This window comes from Myxocyprinus asiaticus, chromosome 29 (genome assembly GCF_019703515.2).
Source record: "Myxocyprinus asiaticus isolate MX2 ecotype Aquarium Trade chromosome 29, UBuf_Myxa_2, whole genome shotgun sequence".
NCBI lineage: Eukaryota > Metazoa > Chordata > Actinopteri > Cypriniformes > Catostomidae > Myxocyprinus > Myxocyprinus asiaticus.
In genome coordinates, this window is record NC_059372.1 from 8,783,157 (window position 1) to 8,799,890 (window position 16,734).

At 40.2% G+C, this 16,734-nt stretch overlaps 1 protein-coding gene across 2 annotated transcripts in view; it reads left to right on the plus strand.

Annotated features, from left to right (window-relative positions):
* The window catches only part of LOC127420361 (actin remodeling regulator NHS-like), a 145,041-nt gene that overhangs the window by 118,069 nt on the left and 10,238 nt on the right, over nucleotides 1–16,734 (plus strand). The window contains exons 2-4 of one of the 2 annotated variants that reach the window (XM_051662578.1): nucleotides 5,385–5,537; nucleotides 6,545–6,681; nucleotides 8,360–8,404. In XM_051662578.1, coding sequence (XP_051518538.1) covers nucleotides 5,385–5,537; nucleotides 6,545–6,681; nucleotides 8,360–8,404 — 335 coding nt within the window. Of the gene's footprint in view, nucleotides 1–5,384; nucleotides 5,538–6,544; nucleotides 6,682–8,359; nucleotides 8,405–11,485; nucleotides 11,549–16,734 lie in introns of both variants that reach the window. The other variant, XM_051662579.1, reaches the window with a different exon arrangement.

Here is a 16,734-nt window from a genome sequence, read left to right on the forward strand (position 1 = left end):
GCATGTGGAGTTGCGCTTACTGAATTCCTGACCTAGATTAGTCGGCCTTAATGCTGGTCCGTACTAATGACTAGTAGAGCAGCTTTTCACTAGATCTATTCACTCGTGTTATAGTGAAAACTGCCTACAGCATCCCAGCCAGACAGATCTTCTGTGTTCGTGTATGCAATACCAGTAATCACAGAGGCTGGGTCGTGATTCCCTAGTGGTCAATGAAGGAACTGCATTGACTGTGTGCAACTGTGAGACATGGTAAATTAAATTAAATTACAATGTATAATATTGAAATAAAATGTGCAGGTTGTACAATCATTACAAAAATATGTTATTCATTATGTTTATTGAAACGTTAGAACATATTAGGGGATACCTCATGGAAATTCTTAAAACCAATCAAACCCTTATATGTAAAACATGTTTTATTGGCCGTTGTAACCAAGGAGGTGTATAATAATCTGGAGAGAGCTATCCGACAGTTGTTCGGCATAACCCTTTAGAAGTACAGTATGTGACCTGCATGCTGCCATCTTTACTCATTTCCACTTGGAAATGCCATGTAACTTTTCACTCTGGAGCCACGTCTTGCCAATGCCAATTGGCTAATGGCACCATGAAAATGCCCACAGTACTGGAATAGCCAGCTGTTCAACCTCCCTTCTGTATGCAAACTCATCGTCATCCTGGATGAGGCTGATGACAGTAGTGTCGTCTGCAAACTTCAGGAGCTTGACAGAGGGGTCCTTGGCGGCGCAGTCATTTGTGTACAGGGAGAAGAGTAGTGGGGAGGGCACACATCCCTGGGGGGCACCAGTGCTGATCATACAGGTGCTGGAAGTAAATTTCCCCAGTCTCACTAACTGCTGCCTATCTGTCAGAAAGCTGGTGATCCACTGACAGATAGAGGTGGGAACAGAGAGTTGGCTTAATTTGGTTTAGGATTTTAGAGAAGTGGGTGAAACACCATCTGGGCCCTGTGCTTTCCTGCAGGTTGAGTTGCAGGAGGTGTTGATTTTTGTGTGAATTGAAGGTCAGAGAGGGTGTGGGGTGAAACACATTCAGGTCATCAGCCAGTTGTTGATTCCCTACAGTGTTGGGGGTAGTGTCTTGTAGATAGTAATGTCTTTCAGGCCTCTCCACACTGATGCAGCGTTGTTAGCTGAAAATCTTCTTTTAGCCACTCTAATCTCTTTTGTCAGTGTGTTTCTGGCCTGATTGTACAAGATTTTATCCCCACTTCTGTAAACATCCTCTTTGGCCTGACAAAGCTGCCTGAGTTTAGCTGTAAACCATGGTTTGTCATTGTTGAACGTTAAATAAGTCCTAGCAGGAATGTACATATCTTCACAGAAACTGATACATGATGTCACAGTATCTGTGAGCTCGTCCAGATTGGTGTCTGCAGCCTCAAAAACACTCCAATCAGTGCAGTCAAAGCAGGCTTGTAGTTCCAGCTCTGCTTCATCTCTTTACAGTCCTTACTACAGGATTAGCTGATTTTAGTTTCTGCCTGTAGGTCAGAAGAAGATGAACCAGACAGTGATTAGAGAGTCCCAAAGCTGCTCTAGGGACAGAGCGATATGCATCCTTTAATGTTGTCCAGTATATTTCTGTTTCCGGTAGGGCATGTAATGTGCTGTCTGTATTATGGCAGTTCATGGGTGAGGATGGCTTTTTTTTAAATCGCAGAGAATAATAATAAGTGAGTCTGGGTATTCTTGTTCCACGTCTGTGATCGGATCAGCCAGCTCTGCGCTCACACACGCTTGTGGAGGAATATAAACACTCACCAGAATAAACGAGGAAAACTCTCATTGCGAGTAGAAAGGCTTACAGTTGATAAAGATCGCTTCCAAATTAGGACAGCACATCTTCTTTAACGTTGTTACATCTGTTCACCAACTTTCATTGATGTAAAAGCAGGTTCCCCTGCCTCTTGTTTTCTCTGATAACTCTATGCGATCCGCTCTGAACAGCTGAAAGCCCAGCAGATGTAACGCGCTGTCCGGAATGGTTTCACTCAGCCAGGTTTCTGTGAAGCACAAGGCAGCAGAGTTTGAAAAGTCCTTGTTTGTGCGGGTGAGGAGATGTAGTTCGTCCGTTTTGTTAGGAAGAGAGTGGAGATTCGCTGGATGAATACTCGGCAGTGCTGTTCGAAAGCCGCGCTGACGGAGCTTGACCAGCGCGCTGGCTCGCATCCCACACTTGCGTCTCATAGCGTGCTTGAACAACAGGTGGCGATGTTCTTTCGTGCACACAGTGCTCTCCTCGCTTCGCTGTTCTACAGAACGAGCTCTTGTCCAGTTAAATCGCAGAGCAAAATACAAACAAATGATACAGTATACATCCACTGACATACAGATTTAATCTTGGTTTATTAAAATAAAAAGTGGATTAGAACTGGAAACTCCTTGTACTATATGCAAAAACGTTGCCACAAGACCAACTAGTCACCGTATGTAACCAATGGTTGATATATGTATTTATCCAGAGACTAACAAAATACCAGGACCAATAGTTACAGATGTAGTGCTAAAATGTTAAAATTTTGTATGTGAAATATTTATTGGAGCGCTGGAATTGACCATCAAGAATGACTATTTATCGAACTGTAATCAAGACTATTTGAAATTCTCTGTGCACAACCTTATTAATATTCATGATTTTGTAACATCACAACCAGCATGTCCCCACCACTTTTTAAAACAAAGTGACACCCATGAATATGTTTATAAGTATGTGAATAATTATGTCTTGGATCTCAATAAAACATTCAGCAGATGCCTTTAAGACGTTTATGATTTAGAATGTTTGTAAATCAGATATTTTTAAGATGTTTAGCAGATGTTAATTCAATTGTGAGGCTTTCCAGATAATAAGATCTAAAACAGACATCTCGGAGATGTACGTGTGCTATCTAGGAATGGTGTAGTTGTGGCATCTACCAGCAGGGACTAACTGCCAAAGCCTGACCTCACCACACACCCCTATAATTCTGCCCATCCATCCAAGTCAAGTCATTTTTATTTGTATAGCGCTTTTCACAACACACATCATTTCAAAGCAGCTTTACAGAAAATGATGCTTTAAAAGAAAAAGCTGTAATATAGTAATGTCTTCGAGCCATAATAGTGCGGTTTAATAAAAAAAAAAAACATGATTGTAAATTGCTCCTTAAAATAAATAATACAAAATAATTATATTAATTATAAGCTTAAGGCAACTGTGGCAAGGAACACAAAACTCCATAAGATGTTGGTTAATGGAGAAAAATAACCTTGGGGGAAACCAGGCTCACTGTGGGGGCCAATGTTTTAAAAAAAGATTTGTATTAACTGTAAGATTAATGACTTAAGTCTTAAAATGTACATTCTTATTTAACTGCAGAAGTGCAAACAGATGCATTGTCCTTTGTTCTTTGGCTGATGAATGCTGCAATTAATTTATTATCTATGTATTCCATTTTAAGAGTGTAGTCCGTCCTTTGACCAAGGTGATGCAGGCAGAGGTCAGTAAGGTGCACTGCAGTTCGACTGTAAACTTTTTGCAAATTAATTTCCAGTGGAGTCCATTTTAAGTCCAAGATTCAGGCAGTGTCCAGTGAAGTATCCCGTGTCTGACGGTTGCTGCTGGCATCAGTTCATCCTCTGTGAAGTCCATCGTAGAAGACTGAAGTGATATCTGGCTGGCACAAGCTGCAGTTAGTCGTCAACACTCAGCAACATGTAATAGTGGGAGTCGGACATCAGGCAGGACCAGAGCTTGATCTTGGCAGGCTCTGGTAAACTCAGGATATGTATCCCGAGGTTAAGACAGTGAAACAAATAGAATAATATTAGCATGTTAGGTGTTTAAATATTGGGTGTTTGGTTCAGGCTCATTTAATCAGGTGTTGTCTGCCATTAACATATTTTATCTTTCACACCATAATGCATTAGCAGATGTCAAGGAGCATTGTGTTGCTAATGTTGGGCTAACTGATCAGCCGCTGAGGTTATTTGCTCTTCACACCAGTTGCAGCTTCCTCCAGCATTCGAGGAAATGATTAGGGAGGATTTAGTTTTTGGTTTTATAAATAAGCTACTTAATTAAGAGTAAAGAGCCTTTGTTTCTCTTTGTTACTTTACATAATACACACATACAGACAGACAGACAGACAGACAGAGAGAGAGAGAGAGAGAGAGAGAGAGAGAGAGAGAGAGAGAGACCATATAGCTTGAGTTTGTGTTTGAAGCCTGCCTGGTAGCATACTGGTTGATTACAGCACCATGACAAAAGAAATTACATTTAACCCGAGTGGAAATTTGAATTGAATGTGATATGATGAAAAGGTCTTGTTAGAAAGTAATACAATGACAATAAATAGACATGACATCTTTCTGTTGCTTTTGCGCTGGCTGCACTGAAAAACATATAAACAGCGTGACCAGTGTAGTCCGATTCATGAAAGAATGACTCTATTGAACTGGTTCTTTTAGTGAATCTGTCAAAAAGACTCCCAAACTCACGAGTTAGCGGTTTGAATCAGTGTAGCAAATTCTAGATGTAATCACACACATCAAACAGATATCTATGGTTGATGTACATTTGCTATCAGGGAAGAGCTGCTTTTCCACCATCGGGCCGAACGGCTACCAGAAGAGCATGGTTCAGTTCAGTTTAGTTCGATTACAAATGTTCCCAGCACGGATTTCTTAGCACGGTTAGCTAACTGTGCTCAGCAGTGCTGGTGGAGCAGTTTTAGTGATGTGGAAATTCAAGGTTGGTCACTTGCCCAGTCAGTCCCCAGTTAGCACACTTACATTTCAGAGATGTCTGTTTAAGAGCGTTTCATCTGGAAAGCTTTGCATTTGCTAAACATCTTAAAAAGATCAGATTTACAAACATTCTAAATCATAAACGTCTCAAAGACATCTGGTGAACGTCTTATTGAAAATCGAGACATACTTATTGACATACATCTTATAAGACGTATTGCAGAGGGGCAAACTTCTTTAAAAAAAAAAAAAGACATCTTCCAGATGTAAACACACGCATCAAATAGATGTCTTGGTGATGTACGTGTGCTACCAGTGTCCATTCAAATCCTGATTTCGCAGCACAACGATAGATAAAAGAAACTGTAACTGTGCCAATGAGCCCGTGTCAGAACGGCACTGTTCAGCAATGAGAACTGTTCGGCCCAATGGTGGAAAGCAGCTAATCTTTGTTCCGTGTGCTTGTATCAAAAAGCTGATGAATTGTGAAGACAACTTGCATTCACTACATAGTATCTTCTCTTGAGGTGGTTATCTCTGTGGTTGTAATTAAGTATGTTGTCCTTTATTTATAAAACTATTTTTGTGAATAAATCCACTTATTACAACAAATTCTCTCATTATCTGCAGCGGTGTCTAATCTGGACATTGAGAGTAAGCTGATTGGACATTATCAGGCTCCGTGGCACCTGCAGAGAAATGTGTTCCTGCCGTCGACCCGACCCGCATGTGTGGAAGAGCTGCATCGAAACGCCAAACAGAGCCTGCGGGCACTGTACAGAGGTTAGAGATGTTTACAAATGAATGATAAATGCCAATCAATTATCAATCAGCTTATTCATGCCTGATAGTGAACTTCTGCAAAGTCTCAGCAAAAAGATAGGAAGTAAAGTTGATTCAGAGGGCCCTCTATTGGAGGAAGAGGGAGCAATTCCTAGTGCTCTAGTGGACCAACACAATAGTTTTTGGGCAGAACTATTTGTTTGTTCAACCAATTTAGTGATGCAAGTGGTGCAGAAATTACATGCATTAAAGGGGTAGTCCAGCCAAAAAAGAAAATTCTCATCATTTACTCACCCTCATGCCATCCCAGATGTGCATGACCTTCTTTCTTCTGCTGAACACAAACTGAGATTTTAAAACGAATATCTCAGCTCTATAGGTCCTTACAATGCAAGTGAATGGTGGGCACTGGCCAGAACTTTGAAGGTCCAAAAAGCATACAAATGCAGCATAAAATAATCCAGTTGTTTAATCCATTACTTCTGAAGCGATATGATAGGTGTGGGTGAAAAACACCTTTTTTACTATAAATATCCACTTTTACATTCTTTTTTGTTTTTGGTAATTCACATTCTTTGTGAAAATTGCCACCTATTGGGCAGGGAGAAGAATTTATGGTTTAAAAAGTATTTAAATATTGATCTGTTTCTCACCCACACCTATCATATCTTTAAAAGACATGGATTAAACCACTGGAGTCGTATGGATTACTTATATGCTGCCTTTAAGTGCTTTTTAGAGCTTCAAAGTTCTGGCCACCATTCACTTGCATTGTATGGACCAACAGAGATGAGATATTCTTCTAAAAATCTTTGTTTGTGTTCAGCAGAAGAAAGAAAGTCATACACATTTGGGATGACATAAGGGTGATTAAATGATGAGAGAATTTGTTTTGGTGATTGGTCAGTGTTTAAGATTTGTATTTTATCCAATAATCTCTGAAAAACTGTACTGACCTGACCTATCATATGTTTATGAATATATTTGTTTATGCATATGCTCATCAGATCAGCAGCAGAGACAGGAAGTCAGTGAGAGAGAACGGAGGGTGACCATCTCCATCTCCATGGCTCCGCCCATGCCCACCTACCCATCGCCACGCACGCTCAGGAGACGAGAACAGAGAGAGAGACATTTGACAAAGGTAAACATCTATCTGTCTGTCTTCCTGTTTTATAGAATGTAACATTATTGGTGATTTCTTTGAGGGCTTATCAATAAGGATTTTCTCTGCTGTAGTTCTCATTTTTTTTCTTCCCCACTGTATATATAAAAAATATATTTTCCTTTTTTCTGACAGAAATGCTATAATATGTAACTCTAAAACAGATTTAATTTACTGATTTATTTATTATATTCAACCCTTTCTAACTGATGCTTCCAAGACTTATACATTCACAAGTCACTTTAGCTACACCGATCAGCCACATCATCAAAACCACCTGCCTAATATCGTGTAGGTCCTCCTCGTGCCGCCAAAACAGCTCTGACCTGTCGAGGCATGGCACCAAGTAATGTCTGGCACCAAGACATTAGCAGCAGATCTTTCAAGTCCTGTAAGTTTCAAGGTGGAGCCTCCACTGATCGGAATTTTTGGTCCAGCACATCCCATAGATGCTCAATCGGTCTGAGATCTGGGGAATTTGGAGGTCAGGGTAACACCTTGAACACTTTGTCATGTTCCTCAAACCATTCCCAAATAATTTTTGCAGTGTGGCAGGGCGCATTATCCTGCTGAAAGAGGCCACTGCAGTCAGGGAATACTGTTGCCATGAAGGGGTGGACGTGGTCTGCATCACTCTTTAGGTAGGTGGTACGTGTCAAATTAACATCCACATGAATGCCAGGGCTCCAAGTTTCCCAGCAGAACATTTCCCAGAGCATCACACTGCCTCCACTGGCCTGACTTCTTCCCATAGTGCATCCATGCTACCATCTCTTCCCCAGGTAAATGACGCACACACACCTGGCCATCCACATGATCTAAAAGAAAACGTGATTCATCAGACCAGGCCACCTTCTTCCATTGTTCCTTAGTCTAGTTCTGACACACACGTGCCCATTGTAGCCGTTTTCGGTGGTGGACGGGGTCAGCATGGGCACTCTGACCAGTCTGCGGCTACGCAGCCCCATACGCAGCAAGCTGCGATGTACTGTGTGTTCTGACACCTTTCTGTCATGGCCAGCATTAAGTTTTTCAGCAGTTTGTGCTACAGTAGCTCTTCTGTGGGATCGGACCAGATGGGCTAGCCTTCACTTCCCACGGGCATCACTGAGCCTTGGGCATCCATGACCCTGTCGCCGGTTCACCGGTTGTTCTTCATTGGACCACTTTTGGTAGGTACTGACCACTGCATACTGGGAACACCTCACAAGTCCTGCTGTTTTGGAGATGCTCTGACCCAGTCGTCTAGCCATCACAATTTGGCCCTTGTCAAAGTCACTCAGATCCTTGCGCTTGCCCATTTTTCCTACTTCCAACACATGAAATTCATGAACTGACTGTTCACTGGCTGTCTAATATATCCCACCCCTTGACAGGTGCCATTGTAACGAGATAATCGATGTTATTCACTTCACCTGTCAGTGGTTTTAATGTTGTGGCTGATCAGAGTATTTCAACATAACCTCAAAGTTAGAGCTAGAAGTTAATTTTACCAGGGTGAGTTTAAGTTTAAATCAGCACAATTTGCAACAACAACGTTTATTTTATCACAGAAAACCAAATGTTTTTAAGTTTGCAAGGCATACATGGCACTGGCATTGCCAGTTTATCCCTGTTTTCAGAGTGTGTGTTAATGATAGTGTGTCTGTATGTTTAGGAAAGGACTGTGAGAGACATAGAAACAAAGACAACACAAACACAGGTAAACACACGTCTGTGTGTCACCTAAAAACCCCATGCTAGAAAACCTCATCCATTGTACTGCATGGAGTTTATTTATTTATTTATTTTACTTTAGCTAGATAAACCCACCCTTGTTGTCCTGTATTTTTATTATTTTCCTTTGTAATATACTGTACTTGTGAAGCAGGGTTACACAATTGTTCCAGGGAATATAGTTTATTTTCTTTCTCTTTTTTTGCATTGATCTTCATGAAATTATCATGGTATTTATTTATTTATTTTTCTGTGTCAAGGCTATTAGTACTGTATTGTATTTACAGATGAATAAATATAATATAATATAATATATACACACCAATCAGCCACAACATTAAAACCACCTGCCTAATATTGTGTAGGTCCCCCTCCTGTCGCCAAAACAGCGCCAACTCGCATCTCAGAATAGCATTCTGATATTATATTCTTCTCACCACAATTGTACAGAGCGGTTATCTGAGTTACCGTAGACTTTGTCAGTTCGAACCAGTCTGACCATTCTCTGTTGACCTCTTTCAACAACAAGACATTTCCATCCTCAGAACTGCCACTCACTGGATGTTTTTTGTTTTTGGCACCATTCTGAGTAAATTCTAGAAACTGTTGTGCGTGAAAATCCTATGAGATCAGCAGTTACAGAAATACTCAAACCAGCCCATCTGGCACCAACAATCATCTATGCGATTATCTAATCAGCCAATCGTGTGGCAGCAGTGCAGTGCATAAAATCAGGCAGATGCGGGACAGGAGCTTCAGTTAATGTTCACATCAACCATCAGAATGGGGAAAAAATGTGATCTCAGTGATTTGGAGCATGGCATGATTGTTGGTGCCAGATGGGCTGGTTTGAGTATTTCTGTAACTGCTGATCTCTTAAAGCTATTCAGAGATGCTGGTTGGCGCAGTTTTGGTGGCATGAGGGGGACCTACAAAATATTTGGTCGGTGGTTTTAATGTTGTGGCTGATCAGTGTGTGTGTATTGCAATTTATATCATTTTCATTTTCATTTTGATACAGTTAATCCAAATGTCGCAGTGGGCATCTGCTCGCCGGATGTCAAGCTGTAATGCAGAAAACAATTCACTCATTTATGGGTCAATCATTATGAAAATAACTCATCTTTTGCAGCCAACCATGAAACCATGTAGATAAACAACATTCTTCCTGTTGTTAAATGTCTAATATTATTTTAGGCTGTTCAGGGGTCATTGACTGGAATCTGCCATTTATAAATTCAGTCAACTGGGCTGAATTATATAGCTCTACTATAACACTTAACCAGGTCTGATGCAAAAAGCGACAAGCAATAAATCCTATTTCTTTCTATGTTATGTAAATCCTGCCTAATATGCTGTTGGTCCTCCACGTGCCGCAAAAACAGCACCGACCCACTGAGGCATGGACTCTACAAGACCTCTGAAGGTGTCCAATGATATCTGACACCAAGATATTAGCAGCAGATCCTTCAAGTCCTGTAAGTTGCGAGGTGGAACCGCTGTGGATCGGACTTGTTGATCCAGCACATCCCATAGATGCTCAATTGGATTGAGATCTGGGGAATTTGGAGGCCTGGGTAACACCTTGAACTCTTCATCATATTCCTCAAACCATTCCTGAACAATGTTTGCAGTGTGACAGGGCGTATTATCCTGCTGAAAGAGGCCACTGCCATCAGGGAATACCATTGCCATGAAGGGGTGTACCTGGTCTGCCACAATGTTTAGGTAGGTGGCACGTGTCAAATTGACATCCACATGAATGGCCGGACCCAGGATTTCCCAGCAGAACATTTCCCAGAGCATCACACTCCCTCCACAGGCTTGTTGTCTTCCCACAGTGCATCCTGGTGCCATCATTTTCCCAGGTAATTGGGTACATGTACACGACCGTCCACATGATGTTCTTCCACTGCTCCAATGTCCAGTTCCCGATGCTCGTGTGCCCATTGTAGGTGCTTTCGACGGTGGACAGGGGTCATCAAGGGCACCCTGACCGGTCTGCGGCTATGCAGCACCATTCGCAGCAGGGTGCGATGTACTGTGTGTTGTGACACATTCCTCCTGTAACCATCATTAAAATTTTCTGTGACTTGTGCCACAGTAGATGTTCTGTTGGTTTGGACCAGACAGGATGTCCTTCATTGCCCTCGTGCATCAAGGAGCCTTGCACGCCCAACACCCTGTCGCAGGTTTGTGGTTTGTCCCTCCTCTGATCACTGTTTGTAGGTACTCACCACTGCTGACCGGGAGCGCCCCACAAGCCTTGCCGTTTCAGAGATGCTCTGACCCAGTCATCTGGCCATAACAATTTGGCCCTTGTCAAAGTTGCTCAGGTCTTTACTCCTGCCCATTTCTCCTGCATTCAACATGTTGACTATGAGAACTGATTGTTCGCTTACCATCTAATTTACCCAGACCTTGACTGTGGCCTTGTTAGGAGATGATCATCGTTATTCGCTTAACCTGTGAGAGGTCATAATGTTTTGGCTCATCAGTGTATAACATTAGTATACCTGTATATTAAACATAACATTTTGATAAGCTCTGACATCAAAATTTCTTGCTCCTTGCCTGGTTAAGACACCTGTTGTGTCCTATTTCACATACTATCCATCCTAAATAGTATGAAAGATTATAATTAGTGCATCCCGAATCTTAGTATGTTGAAAATATAATAACAAAGGTGCCCGTACAGCTAAGTACACAGCTAAGTATATACTTTTAGTGTATAGTATACACATGTGAATAGGGACACAGCCAGTGTTATAAATGTTTCAGTGCTGATGAAATGCAGACTACTCCTTAATTATATATAATCACCCAAATCTATATTATCACAGGTCCTGTTTTGGCAAGCACAATAAATCACAGCTGTTATTTAAAGACCGCTTAAATTACTTTGAATGACTTTAACAGTAGCTTTTGCACCAAATTCTGCAGGTACAGAAGACCAGAGTTGACTGTGTGGTTTCCTAATTTCCGATCATGTCCATGAGCGATATCTCTGTTTTCATGTTCATCCACATATTCATGTCTATCTGTACATTTTGTGTGTCTGTTGTAGTTTCAAAGCACCCGGTCCTCCTCCCCTACTGAATGTTGTCATTTCTCTCCATGGAGCAGAAAGGTATTTTTCCCCTGAATCTCAAAAAACCCTGAGCGCTGATCTTGAAACAGCTTTGCATCCCTAATCAAATCATAATCATTCAAACTGGTTTAACGTAACCTCTTTGACACAAATCCCTGTTGAAAGTTTTGGTTTGGTCATACAGTAGCTGAATCTTCAAGACATGGCACTGTCAGTTTTTAAACTCATTAGATAGTATTAGGGCAGGCTGTCTATAAAAAAAATGTAATCAAATTAATGACATGATAAGCCGATTTAATTATTCAAATTCATCGCAATATAGCACATATACTGTCTGAATATTTACTGAGAAAGCCCCACAAATAACAATGATTCAATATATAATGATTAAATAGTTATATTTAAATAATTATAAATATAATATACAGTATATAATAAAAAATAATAATTTATATAATTACAATACATTACATTATTGTGGCAGACGAATAAAGCATTGATAAGACAATACAAAAAGTGACTTTAGAAGTCAATATATTGTTTATTTCCGTATTATTAAAGATAAGCCTGTTATTGGCCTACAGTCCACAGCAGTCCATTTTGCAATTGAGTTCATCAATCTGTCTGAGATAGATTTATTATAAGGGCTTACCTAATGATGCTCAATGTACACATGCGTCAGATGGATGCTTTTGGATCGTCTCACTTTGGTTGCGTTGCATCATAAACATTGTATTTTTAGGTTGCGGTGTCAAGTTAAACTCTGTCCAGCTTTGTTTGAACACAAGAACACATTCTCATCTTGTTCTGTTGCTAGTGTAGGGCAAGCCTGAGTGCGGTTTGTTCTCTGTAGAGCTGCGCATTGCCTATACAAGTGGAGTTTTGCTTACTGCCCCCTGCTGAAAACAGGTGGTACTTCAAGCTTGCATTACTTCGATGGTAGGAATATTCCATTAAAGGTGCAGTATGTAAGATTCAGAAACCCTTGTTATTAATGATACCTGTGGCCGCTAAGTGAACTGCAGCCAGCTACCTGTTGCTTGTGCTTGCGCTCGTGCACACACTCCATAGGGACGTGATTGAGCGAGCATCCAAAACAATGACGTAACGTACAAAGAGACAACGTGATTCACCGGCATCATGCTGACAGATGAGGTAGCATAATTAAAATTACAAAGTTTTACTACAAACTTTGAGACTGTATATAATATTTGACTCTCCAGTGCTGGAACAGGGCTAAAACAAAGTGTGGATATAGGTCTGACTATGCGAGACTGTAGTTTGAAGTAATCACTTTTCTTTGCATGATACATTGACTGCATTTATACGATAGCCTATGTTGGCGTTAGCTAGCTAGTCAGCTTTATCAATAGCTGTTAGCTTAATTTGGTGGATGATGACAGTAACTGTTTATAAAATAGACTGTACATTATAAATATGTTGACACAATTCAGTATTGATGTGATTCCATCACAACTGTCATTTTGATATATCGATGCGCTATTGTTTTATAATAATAGATTGTATATATTTTCTGTATAACCAAGTTATGTTACACTAATGAATGGAGCTTTTTGCATTATCTTGAACATTGTCTAGAATTCATTTCATGTGTTATTGTAGTTTACCTTGCTGAATAATTACAGATTAACATTGATTATGACAGTTACTGTGCAGGCAAGATCAAGTTAGCTAAAATTACACAAATCAATCCTAATGGCACTATATTTCACATGCTTTGCACTTATGTAAGCTTACCTGTCCAATAAGAAGAACGCCATTTCAGGGTCGGTTTTGATACCCAAAAAAGGCTCTCGGGAGTGCGCATAAACGTCACATCCTTTAGATTTTCCTGGCAAAAGCGACCCGCTCCCTTCACATGAAAATCAGTCTACAGGCTTTAATAGGCAACCTCGGAAGTCCAGGAAGGGCTCATTTTTTAAGTTACGTTACAAGCCGTTCACACATTGGCAAAAAAAAGGCGAATATTACATGAACATTTTTACATATTGCACCTTTAATTACGTTATTTTATAAATGCGTAATTTTTTATATAATTAATCGCACTGAATTAATGCGTTAAATCGACAGCCCTAGATATTATGAATTCCTGAATTAAAACCAAACCTCTACAGGGCTATTTGTGTTTCTTCTAACATCTAAAATCTCCAAAACTCATCTTAATTCTCTAAAATTCTTCCTCCTCTTTGCTGTCTTTGATGCTACTGTCTTCCATAATTCCTAACCATTGCAGCACACCTGTGCCCTAGATTATAACTTTGATCTGAATTTGCATATATAGAAATCCCTGTCTTTGCATGTGTGTGCTTGTTCAAGTGTGAGTAATAGAAAATGGGTAAAGACTAGGGATCACAACTGATTGATTGGTGACTACTTTTATGTGCAACTTGTCAATTAGTAAAATAAGTAGTTGTGCAAGCCGTACTATGAAACATGCAATTTAAATCTAAAGCCTTTAGTCAGCAGCAAAGTTCTGTTGCAATTTTTCAAATCTTCTGTAGCACTATGCTGCTAAAACAGTGTGCAGAAGAGCTGCTAAATCCCACTTTGGGAAAAAGCTGAATGAAGAGAATGTGTGGAATGTCGACAGGAGAAGCACGTGCACACACACACACACACACACACACACACACACACACACACACACACACACACACACACACACACACACACACACACACACACACACACACACACGGAAGTTTGCTAGACTGAGGTTTCCTAATGACAGGGTTGCCAAGGTAGAGCCTCTGTGTGTGTGTGTGCGTGTGTGTGTCTGTGTGTGTCTGTGTGTGTCTGTGTGTGTGTGTGTGTGGTAGAAAAATATAATTGCCCATCAACTCCCAGCACAGGGGCTTATCCACAAACCTAAGTGCCTGACTCTGAGATGGATGGATTTTAGAGTGAATGAGTAAGAGAGACTGAACATACAGTCATTAGGACTTTTGTCTTTTATCCATGTTTGTGTCCAGGGTTTTCTCTGAACTGCTTCTGATGCTACTCCTATGCAGACAGAAAAAAAATCTTCGCTGAGATATTTAAAAATGTGTAGAAAAAGAGATTTCTTGAATCAGAGCTAAATTAATGATCTTCATTTCAACTGGAGCCCATGCATTAATTTTCAGCATGGAACTGAAGCTGTGAAAAATCTTTTGCATAAATGCACCGCACTGACTAATTTGTGAGACAAGGACTTCTACCTAGAAAAGTACAGAGATTACTCTGTACATAGTCACCAAACAGAACTGATAAAAAAATACTTTTCTCTAAACATACTAAAGCCCTCAGAAACCATTAATTGTCTCGACACATGTTATCCTGTGTTTTTAGCTAAAATACAGAAGGGTGGAAAAATTGTAATGTTTTGGATAACAGTCATCCTATTTGCAATTTATGCTGCAATATATTTTTGTTTTTAGTTACTCTTATCAAATGAAATATTCTTAAATTAATAGTTCACCCAAAAATGAAAATTCTCTCATCATTTACTCACCCTCATGCCACCCCAGATGTGTATGACTTTCTTTTTTCTGCTAATCACAAATTAAGATTTTTAGAAGAATATTTCAGCTCTGTAGGTCCATACAATGCAAGTGAATGGTGACCTAAATTTGAAGCTCCAAAAGTATATAAAGACAGCATAAAAGTAATCCATAAGACTCCAGTGGTTTAATCCATGTCTTCAGAAGGGATATGATAGGTGTGGGTGAGAAACAGTTCAATATTTGTCCTTTTTTACTATCACTCTCCACTTTCACATTCTTCTTGTTTTTTGGTGATTTGCATTCTTTGTGAATATCGCCACCTACTGGGCAGTGAGGAGAATTTATAGCAAAAAGGACTTAAATATTGATCTGTTTCTCACCCACACCTATCATATCACTTCTGAAGACATAGATTTAAACACTGGAGTCTTGTGGATTACTTTTATGCTGCATGTATGTGCTTTTTGGAGTTTCAAGTTTTTGGTAACCATTTACTTGCATTGTATGTACAGATCTGAGATATTCTTCTATAAATCTTCATTTGTGTTCAGCAAAATAAAGAATGTCACATCTGTGATGGCATTGTGGTGAGTAAATGATGAAATGGTTCACCATTTTTGGGTGAACTATCCCTTTAAAGAGGGGGTCTATCAAAATGTGATTAATAGCCTAATAAAATGTGAATTGTTTTACTCCGCGAGAACCTAAAGTAGTGGGAACATTGCTTGTGTGATTTTTCAGTATGAAACCAACTCTCTCTCTCTCTCTCTCTCTCTCTCTCTCTCTCTCTCTCTCAACTTCTCTCTCATCTTGGTCTTGAACTTCATGAATGGCATTCTTTCATTCCTCTGATGTCTCTCTCTCTCTCTCTCTCTCTCTCTCTCTCTCTCTCTCTCTTCTTATTGAAATAGCTTTTGGCCGTGAGCCAGGCGGAGAAATTAAACCGTCACATTTGGCTATTTCCCAGCCCCCCTGTTTTCCCACTTCTTGTTCCTGGTCTCGCTCATTTTGGCTCCATACCCTCCTTTTTTCTTTCTTTTTATCTCCTCCTCTGCTCTGGTCCTGTGTTATCCAAAACTCCACTTCACCCATTGCCCCTTTTTAAAAAAAAATCGGCTATAAACTCCCTTTGAGTCTGTCTCTTTTTGAACTTCTCCCTATTTCTATCATTCTTCCTCTTGTTATGGGAGAAGTTTCCGTGGTAACACTTTTTGGGGGGGTGTGTGTGGGGGGAGGGGGTAGCAATGTTTATTGTGAGGTCCTCATTGGGTGGCTGGGAAAAAGACACCCATAGACACAAGTACTGTCTCTATATCACAGCTCTCTTTATTACTGTGTATGTTCATATCTGTGGCTGGGTAGCAATTTTAGCTACTAAACATTCAAAACCTCCTTAGTTAACTCTCTATGAACACCACAAGGTAAAGTTGCTGGTCATTAGTTTGCTCATTAGATTAGTTGCTGAGTTAACTGTCTAAGAGGATTAGTAAGCGTACTTCAGTCAGTCCAATGGATGACAGCTGAACAGTGGTCATTTATGGAGGTTGTTTTTGGTCTTCAACTTAGGAAATTGAAGTGAGTCAGTGTGTTGATGGCAATGTTCCTCCTTAATTGTTTACTTTCTAATCATTTCTGTTTTATGCTTTCTCTGCTTTTACTCACTCTGCATGCTAATGCTTCTTCCTGCATGTGCATGTGGCTTTCATAACCAAAAATGTA